We start from the raw sequence: 19,860 nt of genomic DNA on the forward strand, positions 1-19,860 counted from the left end.
TCAAATTATAGATCTTTTAAAGAAATGAAATATGAATATTAAATCAAATGTTCCCAATCTGTAGACCATGAGCCTTTGGGGAACTAAAGAGCTGTTACAAAAGGCCTTTACATTCTACATGCACCAAGCATTGTCATTTTGAAGATGGAATAATGTCTCACACATATTTATTATTGTTTTTTAAAAACTAGTGGATGCTGTTATGATTAAAAACATACAAACTGATTGAAAAGCAAGATGGATGCCTGAATGGGAGACAGAATGCCCAGTTGCCACATACCTACTCCAGTAAAACCCTCAAGTTTGTATTAGATGGAATAATGATCAAGAAATCCAATGAGAAATGACAGTAAATGATTGCTTCCACCCCAGACCTGCACAAAAGCTCAAGTGTGATTGGTAAGGGAGCTCTTCCAGAAAGGTCAGCACCAGCATGACCAAAGTCCCATGTTGTACGCAAGGCGCTGTGTCTGGAGATAGTAAGAGTCAAACGCTCACCTGAGAAAGCCTCCAAATGGTCAGAAGGGACCAGAAAGAGGACTTTGGAAGTGTAGGGGAATAATGCAAAAGCGACAAGGATGTTTTTTGGTAGTTCTCAGATTGGGACACTCTAGGTCCAGGAACTCTGAGGTCCTGAGCACTCTGTTCAGAGATACTAGGAAGATCCCTGATAATCTAGCACTTTGAACCTCAAAGATGTAGGGGTTGGAGTTGATAGGAGTTAACAGTAGGAGATGGTCAACACAAGAACCTAGGTGACACAGGGCTTTCCAGACTGACCATTCCACTCAAAACTGTTGCAGGGGTAAGAGCCTGGCCCTGGCATAAAGTCCTAATTCAGGAACTAAAGGTAGAGAGACAACAAAAGAAAACACTAACTAGTATAAAAAATTAGTGCAAATCTCAAGATCTTCCTGAAGGAGAAAGTACATCTATAACAAATGCAGGTAGAGGGTCAAAGGGAAAAAAATGAACTTTCCACAAGGGTGCATGGATTCATAGAAGAAATGAAACAAGAGATTAAAAAAAAAAAGAAACAATAGCTCTAGAGAAAAGAATTGGAAGATGAATAAATAGTTTAGAAGAGAAAGTTGTGAACCAAACCCAAGTAAAGGACTCCTTGAAAACTAGAATACACAAAAGAGAAATCAATGACCCCAAGAGACAGCAAGAACTATTAGAACAACATCAAGATATTAAAAAATAGAAGAAAATATAAGCTATTTGATATGAAAAACTGACCTGGAAAACAAATCAAGGAGAGATACTTTAAGAATCACAGGAATCCCTGAGAATCATGATTAATAAAAGCCTGTACCATATATATCAAGAAATGATAAATGAAAATTTCCCAGATATGTAATAAACAAAATCTAGAACTCTCACATCAGAGAAAAAATATTACAAATACTCAGAAAGGAGCAGCTCAAATACTAAAGGATCACAGTCAGGATCACACAAGACATAGCACTTTCAACTATAAATGAGAAGAGATCATGAAATATAATATTCTAAAAGATAAAAGATAAATATTTACAACCAAGAATATTTTACCTTGCAAAGCCTATTATAATTCTACAGGGGAAAAAAATGGACCCTTAGTAGAACAGAAGACTTTGAAGGATTTCTGATAAAAACACCAGACCTGAGTAGGAACTGTGTAATACAAACACAAAAGTCCAGAGGAATTGAGAAAGATAAATTTATTTCAGCAACTGGATAGAGCTGTCTAGTGTGCCAACACTCTAATAGAGGGAAAAGAAACAAGAGTCCTTTTAGGACCTTATATCTTCAGAGGGAATTGAGGCAGTTAAATAAGAAAAACAGAGGACCTGAACATGTATTGGTTATGTTCTAAGGATTTTAAGAGGAGAAAGATAAGGGAAGATATAAGGAATACACTAACATAGAAAGGAGGAAGAAGGGGGTAAAACTTGCTATTTCTCATTACTGGATTACATGAGAAGAATATATAAACATAGAGGAAAAGGTGAAGGGAATGTTCATCAGATGAATCTCTTATCTAAAATGAACAAATAAAGGTTGAACACACACACAAAGATTTTGGTATAGAAATTCATGAAATTAAACAGGGAAATAAGTGATTATTGGGGAGGGTAGAAGTTAAGAGGGAAGAGAATATCATGGAGAGAATAATCATAGTCAAAATAAGCTTCTTGATCCTGAAGCATGGATTAAAAGGGAGGAAAAAAATAACTAGGATCTAAGGGGGTGTTTTAGGCTGCTTCTTAGACAACTGGAAAATGGATGAACAAATTGTGGCATTTTAATGTAATAGAATATTATTTCACTGTAAAAAATTATGAGACAATTTCAGAGAATCCTGAGTAGTATAAACTGATACAGACAGAAATGAGCAGAACAATATAAAAAAGGATAGTAACATTTTGCTTGATTATGCTTATTTGTTACAAGGGCATTTTTCTTTCTTTCTCTGTAGGAGAACATGGGATTACCAAGAGTGATGCCAAAAAAAAAAAAAAAAAAAAAAAGGCCATCGAAACATTTAAAAAAATGCACAGAAAAGAATAGAAGGAAATTCAGAAGGAAGACAAGGAAAATAGTTTTGAGCATAGCACAAAGAATTTATTTTATGCTTTAAAAAAGGAAGCAGTATGAAATGGAAACTCATGAGTTCATAAACTGTGTGTATAGAAATAACCTTTTTTGGTGCTCAGGTTAAAAAAAAATTAAAGAAAAGCATTACTGAATTTAAGGTAGCTTTTTGTCATGATCCATTTGGTCAATCAATGGATACCAATAGTATGACTACTAAAATGGGGTAGTCTACAGATATTTTTCATCATTAAAAAGGAGCCCTCATGCTTGAACAGGTTGGGAACCACTATATTAAACAAGAAACAAACATGACATTGTATAAATCATTTCCTAAAGTCCAACTCTGCCCCTAGTTTAAAATGTCAAATGTGTTTTCTTACCTGGACAGGGCTGTTAGGTGGGAGCTCTACCTTCTCAAAATTCTGAGCTGCCACAGAAGGATTGCTGGAGCTGATGAGCACAGGGGAGCTTATTTCCACCATCTGTTGCCCTGTGGGTGAATGGACCATTCTGTTGAGGGTATTCAAGGCTGTCATGATGGAGAATTGTCTTGGATTCTTCCTCCTGGATTCTATGACCCGACTGAAGGCTGGTGATTCTGCCACTTTGCTTCTAGGAGAAGAGCATCTCAGGGACATGCTCTTTATGTGGGATGACCGATGGTTTCTGCCCTTCTCTAGCAGATGTCTTGCAGTGAGGTTTGGCTGAAATACAAAGGATCCAATGAAAATTGGGGTTCTGTCATCTTAGGCTTAAATGTAAGACCTTAAGATTTACTGGGCTAGTCTTTATAAATAATTCCCTCCAAGTCAATGTAAAACTATTTGAACTCAAGGATAATTTTTGAATTTTATAAATTGGTTCCTTTTACTCCAGTGAAATAAATTCCTGAGATTCCATTCCTTACTATTGTACCAACAGTGTTTATACTAAATATTTAGGCTCTATCTAGATGAGTATAGCAAATCTGTGCATTTGATCCTGGAACTAAGCAGCTTAGTACAGCAGAGACAATGCTGAATTTAGAGAACTGAACTTGGAGACTTGGTATCTGAGTTCAAATCCTGACTCTGTCATTTTGGGCAATTCACTTTACCTCTAAAAGCTTCAGTTTCCTCATCTGTAACTTAAGGCGGTGAGGTTTGACAGATGACCTCTACATTCTCTTCTAACTCTAAATACAGGAAACTACGATATTAATTCTTGCAGAGATGGAGTTAGGGTTTGGCAACTTTCAAATAGCAGGCTGAATCAATTCCCATTTTCCCACTCTTGGGCAGAATTTCTAAGGGCATGCCATTGCTAAAATTCTTCCTCTTCTTCAGTATAGACATTACTGACAATCCTACAGACCACAGAACAATGGTGCAATTCCTTTCAAAAGAGTTCCTATATAACCAAACACTTCACAGAAACAGAGGTAAATGTGATCATGAAAATAAAATTATCAATTTGCCAATTTGTCCGAGTGGCTTCCCTCACTGATGTGGCACCATAAAAATGTTCTCAAACAGGTGATATTTCCTTGTTGTTAGACTGTAAGCTATATGAGGTGAGGGACCAAGTGTTATCTGACTCAAGCACAGTTCCTTCACACATAACAGGTACTTAATAAATATCTATTGTAATTGTTACTCTGTCTCTTGACCTTGACCATTCATGGGAATATATTGGCCTCTTTTTAGGTGACGGTTAAAATTCATTTTCTTGAATCCTCTCTTTTGAATTCTGTTGTTTCCCCTCCCTGGAACACTGCCTTTTCTCAGCTTATCCCTAATCTACCCATCCTTCAAGAACCAATTTAAGTATGAAATCACTTCTATGAAACTGTCTCTACTAAAACTCAAAGTTTTTTTCCCCTTTTCTCAGAAAAGACTGTAATACTTCCTTTCTATGTCAATCATTTGGGCACTTAATCATACAGTGTGTTGATTGGTAAATAATAAATGGTAAAATAGTTATGAGTCTTGTCTCCCAGGTTAGATTCTAAGTACTTTGAGGGGATGACCAAGTCCTCTAACCCAGTTCTAGATACCAGTCAGCCATTTCATCATACTCGAATTGAATCAATCAAGTTCACTGCCATCTGAGGTAAGATGACAACTGGAGAAATCAATTCCTTCCTCATAGACTTAAAAGTCCTGTTCCTACTCGGGGCCTACCATTATCCTTTAAGGGGGCAGAATAGCACAAAACTCTGGGCTTTGTCTATTTTGTCATCCAAAGGGAATAATTATATCAGCGGGGAGAATTGTAGAGCTCTTAGGTATTTAACTACTCATCTGAAAAAAAATCTTTTAGGTTCATTGAACTCAGTAAGAGTAATAAATTAAATTTGACAAGCATTTATTAATTGCCCATTATGTGCTGAAATACAAAGACAAAAATTAGAACTGTCCTTGACTAAGAGTATAACACAGAATCTATTGGAGATGATGTCCTAACAAGATAACACTTAGGTTCCAGATTTGGCATTTCCCCTTCTCTGTTCAGGTACTATCCAAGAAAGAAAATGATGCATTAAAAAAAACTCTGGCTTTTGCCAAAAGGTTCTTCATAAGAAATCAATGTTTCCTTCCAACTGTTTTTAATGATATGGATAATTCAAAGTTTATTTGAAGAATCTGCAGCAAGTTCTAGCCTTAAATAGGTAATGACAGGAGTCGAATGTAAGAACTATTTTACTCTGTTTAGATTTCAAGTATTTAAAAAAAATCTGAATCTTAGAACATAGCAACCACTCAGTAACACACAGATATTTCTGCTAATTATAAGACCAAATAGAGATACGACTAGTTTGATTATTTCCTTGAGTGTTCTTCTAATTACTGATTTTGGAGGGGAGAAGGAGAATATAAAAATGATTATAAAATGTAAACCTTTCCAATGACAAGATATCAAAGATTGTTGATTAGCTCTATGATGTTCTTCATTTGGAAGGCATGGGGAAAGTCTCTATATAAAGTAATCAAGAAGTTATTCAAAGGGTGGATTGTAAACATTTAGAAAAGGAAACAGTGAAGAGTCAGCATTGGTTGACCAAGAACAAGCTATGTCTAAAATTCTCTTTTAAACAAGTTACTACTGCCTCCAGAGAAAGAAGTGATGGTGTCTGAATACAGACTGAGGCATACTATTTTTCACTATCTTTCTTTTTTTAGTTTGAGTTTTCTTCCACAAAATGACTAATATAGAATGTGTTTTACACGACTGCACATATATAACCTATATCAGATGCTTATTTTCTCAGGGAGGGGACAGAGGAGGAAGGGAAAGACAGAATTTGGAACTCAAAACTTAAAGAAAAAGAAAGTTAAAATTGTTTTTATATGTAATTTGAAATAAAATAAAATATTACTTAAATATTTGCTCTCTTTCAAAAAAAAGGAGAAGTACTAGAATTATAGAAGGGGGAATACTATAGAAGAAATAATCATTTATTAAGTATTTACTATGCATCAAGCACTAGAGATACAATATATAAATAAGCAAGATAACCCCCACCCTCAAGGAGTTTTAATCTAGTGGGGGAAGACAATAAATAGGTCAATCAATCAATAAGCACTTAGTAGGTACTCACTGTGTGTTATACAGGAGAGCTGAAAGGAGGAAGAGGTTAGTGAGAAGAAATACAGTTCAAAGAGTCCAGTGATGAGTGAAGTAAAGGCTGGAGACAAGAAACCAGGGTACATGATAATTAGTTGAAGTAATTGGGGATGTTAAGCCTGAAGAAAATAAGACTTAATAGGGACCTTACAGCTGTCCTTAGTATTTGAAGGAATGTGGAAGAGGAGTAAGACTTGTTTTGCTTGGTTTCACAGCATAAAGCTAGGACCAATGGGGAAAATTTCAGAGGCAGATTTTTGCTTAATGTAAAGAAACCTTCTTAACAATCTGAGCTATCCAAAAGAACAGGTGACCATGGACTGTGGTGTCTTGAGCTCCCTATCACTGGAAGTTCTTCAAGCTGAGCCTGAAGGACCAGATACCTCCTTGGATATGTCGCAAAGGGGAGGGTTGTTTTAGTCAGAGCTGAAGTAGAGGTGACCTCCGAAGTCATCCCCAGCTCGGATTCTACAATACCCCAAGTCATCCCTCAAATTCTAAAGGGAACATGTGAAAAGTGATCCCTATAATAAGTTCAATCTATCAACCATCAATCAATACTTACTCAGCATATATGGTATACCTAGGACTATGCTAGGAACTATGGGAAAAAAAATATGACACCCTCACAGACTTTATAGTCTCTTTGGAGATTTGGACACTAGAAAAAAAATTAGATAATCCCAGACAGTACATAATTTAGTGCAAAACTGAGGATACAGACAATGTGGAATGAGAGTTCAGAGAAGGAAGAGACCATTGGAGGTCAGAGTTGTTAGAGAAAACTTCATGGGATGGGTAGTACTTTGAAGGAGGGATAGGACTTGAATAGGTGGGAAAGAGGGGGAGAAGACATTCCATAAGGAGGGAGCACTATGGATACAGGCACAAAGGGTGGCATTAGGAATATGTGGAAATGAGTTGGTAAGTGGGAAGGGGGTGATACAATGAAGGGACTGCCCTTATTGGAACAAGGGCTTCATGTTGGGGAATAGTGAGAAACTGGGTTAGATAGGTAGGATGGGATCAGATCACAGACTGCCTTCAAAGTTAGACAAAGAACCTTCCCAGAGTAATTCCCTCTGACACTGGTCATTCTAATCTTTCCAGAAAAACCTTTTAGTTCTGTATACAGTTGTCGTCATTTAGTTATTTTCAGTCACATCTTACTCTTCATGACCCTATTTGGGGTTTTCTTGGCAAAGATACTGGAGTGGTTTGCCATTTCCTTCTCCAGCTTATTTTACAGATGAGGAAACTGAGGCAAACAGGGGTAAGTGACTTGCCCAGGGTCACACAGTTAGGAAGTGTCTGAGGCCAGATTTGAACTCAGATCTTCCTGACTCCAAGTCTGACACCCTGTCCACTGTGCCACTTCACTGCTCTTACACAGTTGAAACTACTTATGTATTTATATGATCTGTATTTCATTACACTTTTATGGCTCCATCTCCCCTTCAGTGTTCTCAATTGTCTTTATTTTGTCTTTTCTGTAGGGAAAAATTTTTGAGGGCAAGGATCATACCCTCTAACTTAAAAGCTACTTTTGTAGTTTACCAGTGACATGACTAAATTCTCTTTATTATTACTACTACTAATAGCTAGCTAGCATTCATATAGTGGTTTAAATCTGCATAGCACTTTACAAATATTATCTCATTTTATCCTCACAACCCAGAAAGTTAGGTGTTATAATTATACCATTTTACAGACGAGGAAACTGAGGCTCAGAGAAATTAAAGTAACTTGACCAGGGTAACATAGCTAATAAATGTCTGAGATTGTGTCTAGATTTGAACTCAAGTCTTCTTGACTCCAGATCCAGTACTCTATTGACTGTGCCATCTAGGTAACTTTGCATTTTGATTCTGGAATGAATCCCTCCAACCATGTTGGGGTTACAGAAACATGGATGGTAAACAGGTAATACAATAATTGAACAATAGATAATTATCCTGGTATTGATTAGATTGCAAGCTTCTTGAACACAAAGACAATGTCTTAATAGTCTTTGTATCTCCCTCAGTGGTATCCTGCTTTGTATAGGGGGTTAGGGACTGGATTGGTGATTTCATTTACACAGAGAATTGCCAGGTAAGGAATCTCTGTCTACTAAAGCAGGTTGGCACCTTCTCTACAACTTACAGGCTTAGAGAATTTATATTGAGAGGTTAAATGTTAAATGTGTTGCTCAGGGTCACACAGCCAGTATCAGAGGCAGTATCTTGAACTCAGGGCTTCTTGACTTCAAGGCTGGCTCTCTATTCATCATACCATGCTGCGTCTCATTTTGTACATAGTGCATTCTTAATAAATTGGTGCTGAATGAATAAATGATCTATTTTCTTTCTCTTAAAAATTTTTTATTTATTTTTAGTTTTCAACATTCAATTTTATAAGATTTTGAGTTCTAAATTTTCCCCCTCCCTCTCCTCCCCCCTCCCTAAGACAGCATGTAATCTGATACAGGTTATACATGTACAATTATATTAAACCTATTTCCACATTAGTCATGTTGTGAAAGAAGAATCAGACAAAAGGAAAAAAACACAAGAAAGAAAAAAAAAGAGGAAATGGTATGCTTTGAACTGTATTCAGACTCTATAGTTCTTTCTCTAGAGGTGGATAGCATTTTCCAGAAAAGCTAAGTCTATCAAAGTTGGTCATTGTACCATGTTGCTGCTACTGTGTATAGCGTTCTTCTGATTCTGTTCACTTCACTCAGCGTCAGTTCATGTAAGTCTTTCCAGGTTTTTCTGAAATCCCCCTGCTTATCATTTCTTATGGAACAATAGTATTCCATTACATTCATATACCACAACTTGTTCAGCCGTTCCCTAATTGATGAGCATCCTCTCAATTTCCAATTCTTTGCTACCACAAAAAGAGCTGCTATAAATACTTTTGTACATGTGGGTCTTTTCCCTTTTTTTATGATCTCTTTGTGATACAGACCAAGCAGCAGTATTGCCAGATCAAAGGGTATGCATGGTTTTATAGCTGTTTGGGCATAATTCCAAATTGCTCTCCAGAATGGTTGGATCAGTTCACAACTCCACCAGCAACGCATTAGTGTTCCAATTTTCCCACATCTTCTCCAACATTTATCATTTTCTTGTTTTGTCATGTTAGCCAATCTGATAGGTGTGATATGGTACCTCAGAGTTGTTTTAATTTACATTCCTCTAATCAATAGTGATTTAGAGCCTTTTCTATATGACTATAGACAGCTTTAATTTCTTCATCTAAAAACTGCTTATTTATATCCTTTGACCATTTATCAATTGGGGAATGATTTGTTGAATGGTCTATCTTCCTTACCTCTAGCTCTCAATCTAAAATAGGCCAAAACTAAACAGAGGTCTCATTTTGGCATCTCTGCTGTTGGAAAGAGTAAACATGGGGCCCGATGTCAATTATTTAGCAGTTCCACGGGCTTAACTTAGATTTGGCTTCTACGTCACTTACCTCTACAAACAAGATGGGGAAGATGCCAACTTTATCACCTAATTTGCCTTCCGCCCAATTCTCATCAACTCTGCTAATTACAGTGATAACATCATCCTGAAAGAGAGAAAAGTTTCATCCTCCAGCCTTGACAAGCGACAGATTATATAAAGTTGGTTCACTTTGATTTCCAACTGTTAGATACAAGGAATTTCTTTTTTATTTTATTTTTTAAAATTAATTAATTTTTTTTAGTTTTCAACAACCACTTCCATAAGCTTTTGAGTTTTAAATTTTCTCCTCTCCTTCCCCACCTCCCTGCCCAGAATGGTGTACAATCTGATATAAACTCTCTCTATATATTCCTATTAAACATATTTTCACATTAGTCATGTTGTAAAGAAGAATTAGAACCAATGGGAGGAACCACAAGAAAGAAGAAACAAAACAAAACAGAAGAAAAAAATAGCAAATAGTACGCTTCGATCTGCATTCAAACTCCACAGCTCTTTTTCTGGATGTGGATAGCATTTTCCATCATGAGACTTTTGGAGATGGTACAAGGAATTTCAAACCTTTCACACACATGCCCATACAATATTTGGTCATTCATTCAACAAACACTCAGCCAACTTTGGAGTAGATGTATTACTCTCCCCACCCCTTTCCCCATACCCACACACATATAGGGAGTAGCAATTCCCTTTCTTAAAGTTAGGATCAAATTGATTTGGGATGAGCAGGTTCTCCTTTAATGTCCTAAGAAAATGACCCAGAGCTATTATGTATTTTGTTTAGGGGTTGGCAGAAACTTGGGGATGACTCAGGGAATGGAAGTGAAAATGGCACAAAAGAAAATTAACTCAGGAAGAGTGGCTGGACCTGACTAAATACGAAAGAGAAGAAATTTGAGCTGGAAGCAACAATTTAAAATGCTCTCAGAGATCTATTTTTTTTTTTTTTTTTGGTGAGGCAATGGGGTGAAGTGACTTGCCCAAGGTCACACAACTAGTAAGTGTCAAGTGTCTGAGGCCAGATTTGAACTCAGGTCTTCGTGAATCCAGGCCAGAGCTCTATCCACTGTACCACCTAGCTGCCCCTGTTTTCAAAGTATTTTACAGTGCAGGTGACAAAAACAAGTTCCTACATGCAGAAGCTTTATTATACAACAAAGACAAACAAGATTAACAACTATTGACCCATATGTTTGATTTCTCATCTCTATAAAATCTTTATGAAAATATCCAAAGAAAACAGGAAGATGTTTTGGGTTTTTTTGTGAATGATTTTCCACAGCAGATCACACCTTCAGAGTCACACAAATGACTAAGAGCTATACAGAATACAAGATGTTACTTTTTGTTCACCACCCAAAAAATACTCGATTCGAGAGGAAGCCCAGTCCAGCAAGGTGTCCTCTTATACTTGGTAAGATCATGCAAGATTCTTTGATTGATGGAACCACAAAGGTAAACTTGTTTACCATTCTTTTGTTATAAATAGCAAGCAAAGTGCAAAGCACGGAGACGTATGCTCATCCACGATGTTCACCACTATACAGAGTGCAAATAAAAGAGGAATTCCATGGAGACAGTGAAGTCCCTCAGAGGTTCCTGTTAATAAGACGATATTTTGCTGACTGCATCATGACACAGAGCACTACAGGGTCTTGTGAGACTTAAAACCAATGAAAAATCAATTAAGCAATCCAAACAGGAGTCTCTTCCCCATCACCAGATTCTTTCCATCTATTATATTTACAAATACATCCAGGTCTTTCTAATTCAAAACAAAAACAAAGAAACAAAAAAATTTTTTCCTTGATTCTTCTGCTCCATTCAGCTACTATCCTTTATCTCTCTTCATTTTCTTAAGATTTTTTTTAAAAAGGTGTCTACAAATCCACTTACTCATCACCCGGTCTCTTTGTAACCTTTTGCAATATAGTTTTTACTCCCATGCCTCCAATGAAACTGCTCACTAAGAGCTCAATAAATTTCCTCATAATCACCAAATCTGATAGTCTTTAAGTCTTCAGTCCTTTGACTTCAAGGAAAAATTTGGCTCTACTGATCACTGCCTATTACTCTATTTCCTTTTTTTTTTTTAGAGACCCCTCCCCCCTGCCTCCACCTCCCAATTAACTTCTTTCTTCCCCTTCACAGGTTACTGAAATGTTAAAGCCTAAATGTGATGTTTTCACTGACACCAAATTTGTCTTATGTCACAGTTTCATTGCTCTCCTTCTAGTTTCATCTTTCCACCTACACTGTTATTATTTTATATATGTATATGTAATCATTAAATATGAAATACAGTATATTTGCTGGTGAAGAAATAAACATAGAATTTCAGAACTAGAAATGAGACTTTAGAATATAAATATAGTGTTAGAACATGTGATGCTAAAACTGGAAGAAACTATGTCCCAACCATCTCACTTAATTGGGATAAGGTTATGGAGGCCTAGAGGAGACCTAGGCTAGGTTGTGACTATTCTGGAAAGGTTACTCATACAGACAGAAATTAGTGAAAGTCATACTATGTGTAGGTGGCTGGAGAAAAAGAAGGATTTTTCCACTAAAATTCCCAGTTTCCTGCTTTCTTTCTAATTTTGGCTGCACTGGTTTTGTTTGTGCAAAAACTTTTAAATTTGATGTAATCAAAATTATCCATATTATATCCTGTAATGCTCCTTATCACTTGGTCAGTCATAAATTCTTCCCTTAACTATAAATCTGACAGGTAAAATATTCCATGCTCCCCATATGTATATGGATGTGTGTGTGTGTGTGTGTGTGTGTGTGTGTATGTAAATACAACTGGATATCTGTTCTATTCACTAGGCTATGTTGTTGTTGCTCAGCCATTTCAGTTATGTCCAACTCTTCATGACTCCATTTGGGGGTTTCTTAGCAAAGATACTGGAGTGGTTTTCCATTTCCTTCTCCAGATCATTTTCCAGATGAGGAACCAAGGCAAACAGGGTTAAGTGACTTGACCAGGGTCACACAGCTAGTAAGTGTCTGAGGTCAGATTTGAACTCATGAAGATAAGTCTTTCTGATTCTAAGCCCAGTGCTTTGTCTACTGTGCCACTCAGCTGCCCTCACTAGGCTATGCTGCCTGCCAAAAACAACAGCAGCAACAACAATCCTACCACATATTGATAGTGCTTTAAGGTTAACAAAGAAAACACTCTCCGCACAACAACCCTGTGAGGTGAGTAGTGCAAGTGATCTTATCCCCATTTTCTAGAGAAGAAAACTGAGGCCTACTTATGGTCACACATTTGGGAAGTGAAGGAACTGGGACTCAACCCTCCTTAACTTGAGAACCTTGACTTGCTAAGGTCTTTGGACTCCAACTCCAGCACAGATAGGCACAAAGTAAAAATATTATATGGTGATTACAGAGGACCATTTTGCCTGTATTCTGGCATCAATCTCATTCCCTCTCCACCCCTTTGAGCCTTGAATTCCACCCCTGGTATGCTCAGCTCTGAGAGGCTGAGTTTTCACCTTATCTTGACAGGAACCAGACCTCCAATGCCCAGACATCTGCACAGCATGCTACCACACATTCCCCATTTCTCCCTGCCCCCCCCCCCAATTCTCCCACTGCCCAGTCATCCATTGTTATCTCTTGGAGAGTGATGCTTGCTTTTATTTGTATCCCCAGTGCTTAGAACAGTGCCTGATCCAGTAAGCACTTAAAGAAATTTAGCAAGCACTAAAGAAATTCTCTCTCTTTCATTTCCTTCCTTCCTTCTTTCCTCCCTCCCTCTTCTCTTCTCTTCTCTTCTCTTCTCTTCTCTTCTCTTCTCTTTTCTCTTCTCCTCTCCTCTCCTCCCCTCTCCTCTCCTCTCTCTTCTCTTCTCTTCTCTTCTCTCTCTCATCTATCTAGATGTCTACATGGTATGATTTAAGAACCAATTAAACAGGTTTCCCTGCTCTCAAATATTAATCTCGCTTGCTGTCTGTCATTACACCATTATAGCTTTATTCTTACAAAGAGGACAGAAAAGAGTGCTGATAGGGGAGGATGGGAAGGATCCAAAGACAAAGGTAGACTTCTTTTCTGTTTGCCCTTGGGGTAGAAATAGAATATATAGGGGCAGTTAGGTGGCACAGTGGATACAGCACCGGCCCTGAAGTCAGGAGGACCCGAGTTCAAATCTGGCCTCAGATCAAACACTTGACACTTACTAGCTGTGTGACCCTGGGCAAGTCACTTAACCCCAATTGTCTAAAAATAATAAAAAAAAAGAAATAGAATATGAAGATATTTTGAAGTATGGATGTTTTCTGGAGTGGAGGGTAACTAAGTATTTGCCTAATTGGTCAGTAAATAAATATTAAGTTCTTATGTGCTAAGCACTGAGGATACAAAAAAAGGGCAAAAAAACCAGCCCCATGCCCTCTAGAAATTCATAATCTAATGAACCAAACAACAAACAGCAAGCTAATAAATATGTACAAAAAGGACAAATAAGAAATAATTAACAGAGGGAAGGCACTAGAATTAAGAGTGGTCAGGAAAGGCTTCCTGTAGAAACAAGAGATTTTACTTGGGACTCAAAGCCAGAGAAAATGCCTATAGCTGAGAGATGAAGTGTCTTGTTGGTGAAATAGCAGTGTGGGTTCTGAGGTAATTTGCACTATTTATACTTTTTTGGAGAGAAGCTAAATACCAGTACTCTGACAATTCTGAAAACTCTGTGTGACTTTTCCTGCTCTCCTACATGTAGGTACCTTGACCCTGTCCCCAAGTCAAGTTTTACTGTACTTACTTTTGTACTTCAAAAAACAAACAAATCCTGTGATTTCATCAGGGAGGAGGGTACTCCCTCAGCTCATGCAGATTATGATTTTTCTATGCCTTAGTAAATGTCTTCATGAGTTATGTGTGGCCACAAAAATTTCATCATCTTGCGTCTAGCCTTTTTAAACTTACCTAGGTTGGTCCACTGACAACCGACCTCATCCAACCTCTCTGTGCTAATATGGGAACAAAAGAGACACAAGGACCAGCAACAGGCTCATACTTAAAATTTTCTAGGTTGTTTGAACTTGTTAGAGCTAGCAGTCCCCTAGAATAACAGCCTTTGAACACCCAGGGTGAATTCATTCATTCAACCAAACAAGCATTTAAGAGATATCTTGATATAGTGGAGATGGTTCTGTCGTCCAGAAGACCTGAGTTCATGTCTTCTATGCCATAACCTCCTCACCTATCAAGTATTCTATGATCTCTAACCGGCTCTAAGTCTATGATACTAAGATCATAATAGGTCCTAATGAATCATAAGATCTTAGGATCATAGGTATAAAACTACAGGGGATCTCAGATGCCATCAAGTTCAGCCCCTTAATTTGACAGATGAGGAAGCCGGAACACAGACAGGTTAAGTAAACTGCCCAGGGTCACTCAGCTAATAGTGTATGAGGCTGAGGCTACAGAAATAAAATAGTCCCTGCCCTGGAGGAATACCAGAATAAGGTTTATTGGAGAAACACTTTATGAAAGAATCTAGTTGCAAATTTAAGGCCCAGCATAGCTCACCTTTGGCACCATAGAGAAACTAGGAAATTGGCATTGAAATGCCAGGAAACTCACGTAAACCACAACTTCCAAATAGAAAGTACAAGGAAGTTATCAGATCTTATGGCTATGCGGAGAAAAACTAGTTTCCACTGATGTGGGAATAAAATTACCAAACAAACCACTTTTTCTGAGTCACTAAGTTCAAGTGGAAGCAAGAGTCTTGTTTGGTCTAGTTTGTTTTGATCGACTCAAAGACATTTGGCAAAGGAGGAAAAAAAGGCACAAAAACCTAAGGGAAATAACTCCCATTTTTATTTCTCTGAATGACTGTGAAAGTTTGGGGAATGAGCATAATAAAGGTCAAATTCCTAGAGGGAAGCATTCCAGTTTTGTACAAAATAGCTATTACTTGCAAACTGGTGGAAATTTGTCCAGCAAAAATACTTTCAATGAAAACTCCCCCTGGGAAAAATTTTTAGAACCAGAAGAGATCTTTCAGAACCAGAACAGACTATCTAGTCTATCTCATTTTACAGATGAAGAAACTGAAGCACAGAGAGGGTAAGGGACTTACTCAGGGTCACATAACTAGTTAGTGTTGAAGGCATGATTTGAATGTAGGTCTTCTTGATTCTAAATCTCACATTCTATGCATTACGCCACCACGGACCTGGGGCTGTACTCCAGCCCCTTGCTAAAACCTAGAGGTCTTGCTGGGATGACCCAGCAACTCTATTCTCCCAATCACCTCTGTAATGCAGCTGGCACAAATCATAGAGGTGAGGATGAGCCCTGGGGAAACAATATTCTTTACCCAGGAGTTCTCTACCCATCCTTCAATTTTTACAAGTATCCTGGGTTCTCCTTGCTCATTTTCTTTCTACTTCTTTCAACCCAGTATCCTTCTTCTATCACCTCTCTCTATTCATGTACTCACTCTCTCCCACTCATCCAATCCTGCATTCCACCTAGCTGCCTAATTTTTTGTACTAACTGATTAGGATGGGGAGAGGTTGTAGTATGGGTATATATGAGCTTATGGGCCACATACTTCAGGAAGCCTTTCTTCATACCCTTTTGTTGACTACATGTTTGGGTGAGGTTGTATATGTTTCTAACATGAGTGGTATAACTATATGTGTACCTTTGTGTATGTGAAAGCATTGATGTTTCTTGGGTTTTAGTGTGTATTGAATATTTTTCAATTCAATTCAACAGGCATTTAATTATCTGTTACACGCAAGGCTCTGTGCTAGGTTCTGGAGAAGCACAAATAAGACACTCTTGGCTTTTAGGAAGGAGAGGTTGGTCTACTGTGTTCATCCTTCTTTCTCAAAGAGGACCAATGACATCAGGAGGGTGATGTCTTGACTTGCAAGTGAATTGGATTTAAGTGAGGCAGAGCTGTGCAAAGTCATCAGCTTCACTCTCCTCCAGAGTCATCAGAATCCAGTGGCAAGACTTAGGTCAAGATTACTGGTGATGGCCCTAGATGCAGTGGGAGCAAAGAGGCTGATATATGTGTATTAAATATGAATAATTTGTAGCTGTTAACAGATAATAAGGAGTAGAGATGATGGAGGCTTAGAAATGCTATTGGTTGCATGCAAATAGTAGCTGGTGATTAATCCTATTTACAGACAGATTTTTGGAGAATTATTTATATAATAGAGAAGCAACCTGGCATAGTAGAAAGAGTGCTAAATTTGGAGTTAAAAGATCTAAATTCAAATCCTGGTTGTACCATTTACTAGCTGTGGGAGTTTAGGTAAATCATTTCACTTTTCTGAGTCTCAGTTTCCTCATCTGTAAAACTGGGATAATATTTGCACCACCTACTTCAAAGGACTGGTAGGATCAAATGAGAGATGTATCAAGTGAAGTGCTTTATAACTATAAAGACCTATATAAATGTGAGTGATTAGAATATAGATTGAAATTTCTATTTACATATGACATGTTTTATTTTAGGCTTAACTAATATTGTATTGGCTCTGGCCTCCCTTGGGAGATATAATAGAGTTGGCAGCACTAAAGTGATGGGCCGTCCTTTGAAAGTCAAGGCAACATGTTAGTCATTTAACAAAGGAAAACAAAGGCAAGAAGAAAATAAAACCATATGGCTCCAAACCCACAGAAGAGTGAGCAATGAAAAATGAACTTATGGGCCAGGTGCCCATCCTAATGGTGCAGACAAAAGAGACTTATTTATAAAGGGACTGAGCTCAGATCGATGGCAGAGAAAATGCCTTAAAGAGGATGAGGGGATCCATAGCTCAGCCCAGCAATGGAAATCCAAGTGAACTTCTAAGACTCAAAATCTGTCTCCTGCCCCACAATTCTTTGTTGTCTTCCCAGGAGCCCTCAAATATGTCCCAGTAATTCCCAACCTTAAAAAAGCTTTCATTGGAGCCTACCCTCAAGCTATTATTCTACACCTCTTTCTTTTTCACGAACAAACACTTACAAAAAACCATTTACACTCCCCAGCTCCACTTCCTCTCCTCTCATCCACTTTTCAAAGGTGCCAATCTGGCATCTGAGCTCACTGTTCAACTGAAGTTTCTACAAGATTAACAATGCCTTCTACAAATTTAACAATCATCTCTTAATTGCTTATTCCTAATGGCTTATTCCTAATTCCATCCTTCTTGACCTCTCAATGGCTTTTGACACTTGTTGGTCACTCCTTTCCCTCAGATATTCTCTCATCAGTGGGTTTTCATGATACCGCTCTATATTCAGGCTCTCCCCACTACCTGTCTGATTCTGCCTTCTCCTTTGCTGGATTATCATCTATTTCCCACCTCCCTAGCCACAGGTATCCCCCAAAGCTTTGTCCAGGACCCTCTTCTTTTCCCTCTATGCTCTTTTTCAGTTATCTCATCACCTCTCTTGGGTCCAGTTCCCATCCCTATGCAGAAAACTCCCAGATTTATGTATCCAGGCCTACTCTCTTCTAAATCTCAGTCAAATCCACAGTATCAAATGTTTGTTGGACATTTCAATCTGGATGTCCTATAAGCATTTCAAATTCAACATGACCAAAATGGAACTTGTTATGTTCCCCCATTAAACGCACACTTCCTTCAAACTTTTTGGTTTCTGTTGTGGGTACTATTATCCTTCTGGTCACCCAAGTTCACAACCTTGGAGTATTCCTACAGTTTTTCTTCTCCTCCCTACTTTAATCAATTGCCAAGACTTGTAGATTTTACCCCAACAATATTTCTCACATTCATATCCCTGCACATAGCCAATACCCTCATTCAGGCCCTCACCACCGGCTGCCTGAATTGTTACAACAGCCTTCTTATTTGAGAGGCAGTTAGGTGGCTCAGTGAATAGAGTAGCTGGGTCTGGAGTCAAAAAGACCTGAGTTCAATTGTGATCTTAGTCACGTTATCAGCTGTGTGACCCTGGTCAAGTCATTTATCCTCATGATTGGGAAATCTCATTATCTTGCAAGATTGAATCTGCCCCAGTACTCATTTCTTATCATTTCTTATCTTCGGCCCCTCTGATCGGACTCTCTGACTGGAGGACAGGGCCATGGGCTCCACAGCATCTATTTAAGGATAGGGCTCAGCACAGTCTTCTCCCCATTTCCCACCAGCTACAATGGTTTTAGACGTCTCCATCTTGTCCCTGTACTGGATACCTTCCTCTTCTTCCCCGCTTCTCAGATTCCTCTTGTGTGCTGTCTTCCCCCACAAGACTGTAAGCTTTTGTTTTGTTTCTTTATTTTATTTTTAATTTATGTAATAAAACAAGCATTTCCATAAGATAGCAAAATAAAATAGATGATTACATATGAAACTGCAAATCTATTATGTACAACTTGCTATTCCTTTTAAATATATATATAAAAGTTATCATGTAAATTTCTTTTTTTCTTCCCCCCCCCAAAAGATGGCTACCATTACACAAATATGTACACACTCACACACACACATACACACACACACACACACACATACATATGTAACATCATTCTCTGCCTCTATTTGGATGCAGATAGCGTATTCCTTCATATGTCCTTTGTAGTTAATTTGGATATTTATAATAGTCATATAATAACTTCCTGAGGGCAGAGACTGTCTTTGTTTTCACTGGTATGTGTATCCTCAGTGCTTAGCACAGTGCCTGGCACTGTATTTGCCTCAGTTTCTTCAACTGTAAAATGGAGATAAAATGAAGATAATAATACCACCCACCTCCCAGGGTTGTTTGTGAACATCAAATTGTATAGTGCTTGGCGCAGTGCCCGGTACATAGTAGGCACTTAACAAATGCTCCTTTCCTTCTAAATGCTCTCCTTGCTTCAGATCTCTCTCCTCTTTAATCCATTTTCCACACAAAAATGCTAATAATTTTCTTTCTTTCCTCTTTCTTTCTTTCTTTTTCTTTCTTTCTTTCTTTCTTTCTTTCTTTCTTTCTTTCTTTCTTTCTTTCTTTCTTTCTTTCTTTCTTTCTTTCTTTCTTTCTTTCTTTCTTTCTTTCTTTCTCTTTCTTTCTTTCTTTCTTTCTTTCTTTCCTTCCTTCCTTCCTTCCTTCCTTCCTTCCTTCCTTCCTTCCTTCCTTCCTTCCTTCCTTCCTTCCTTCCTTCCTTCCTTCCTTCCTTCCTTCCTTCCTTCTTTCTTTCTTTCTTTCTTTCTTTCTTTCTTTCTTTCTTTCTTTC

At 37.9% G+C, this 19,860-nt stretch overlaps 1 protein-coding gene across 5 annotated transcripts in view; it reads right to left on the reverse strand.

The window, feature by feature from the left end:
- Nucleotides 1-19,860, reverse strand: part of SH3RF2 (SH3 domain containing ring finger 2) — a 166,071-nt gene that overhangs the window by 83,538 nt on the left and 62,673 nt on the right. For 3 of the 5 annotated variants that reach the window (XM_027841940.1, XM_027841938.1, XM_027841939.1), the window contains exons 4-5: nucleotides 9,655-9,750; nucleotides 2,961-3,284 (exon numbers count right to left, since the gene is read on the reverse strand). In XM_027841940.1, coding sequence (XP_027697741.1) covers nucleotides 2,961-3,284; nucleotides 9,655-9,750 — 420 coding nt within the window. The remainder of the gene's footprint in view (nucleotides 1-2,960; nucleotides 3,285-9,654; nucleotides 9,751-19,860) is intronic. The other 2 variants (XM_027841942.1, XM_027841941.1) reach the window with 1 other exon arrangement.

This window comes from Vombatus ursinus, unplaced genomic scaffold, assembly GCF_900497805.2.
Source record: "Vombatus ursinus unplaced genomic scaffold, bare-nosed wombat genome assembly UNPS02014863.1, whole genome shotgun sequence".
Lineage (NCBI taxonomy): Eukaryota > Metazoa > Chordata > Mammalia > Diprotodontia > Vombatidae > Vombatus > Vombatus ursinus.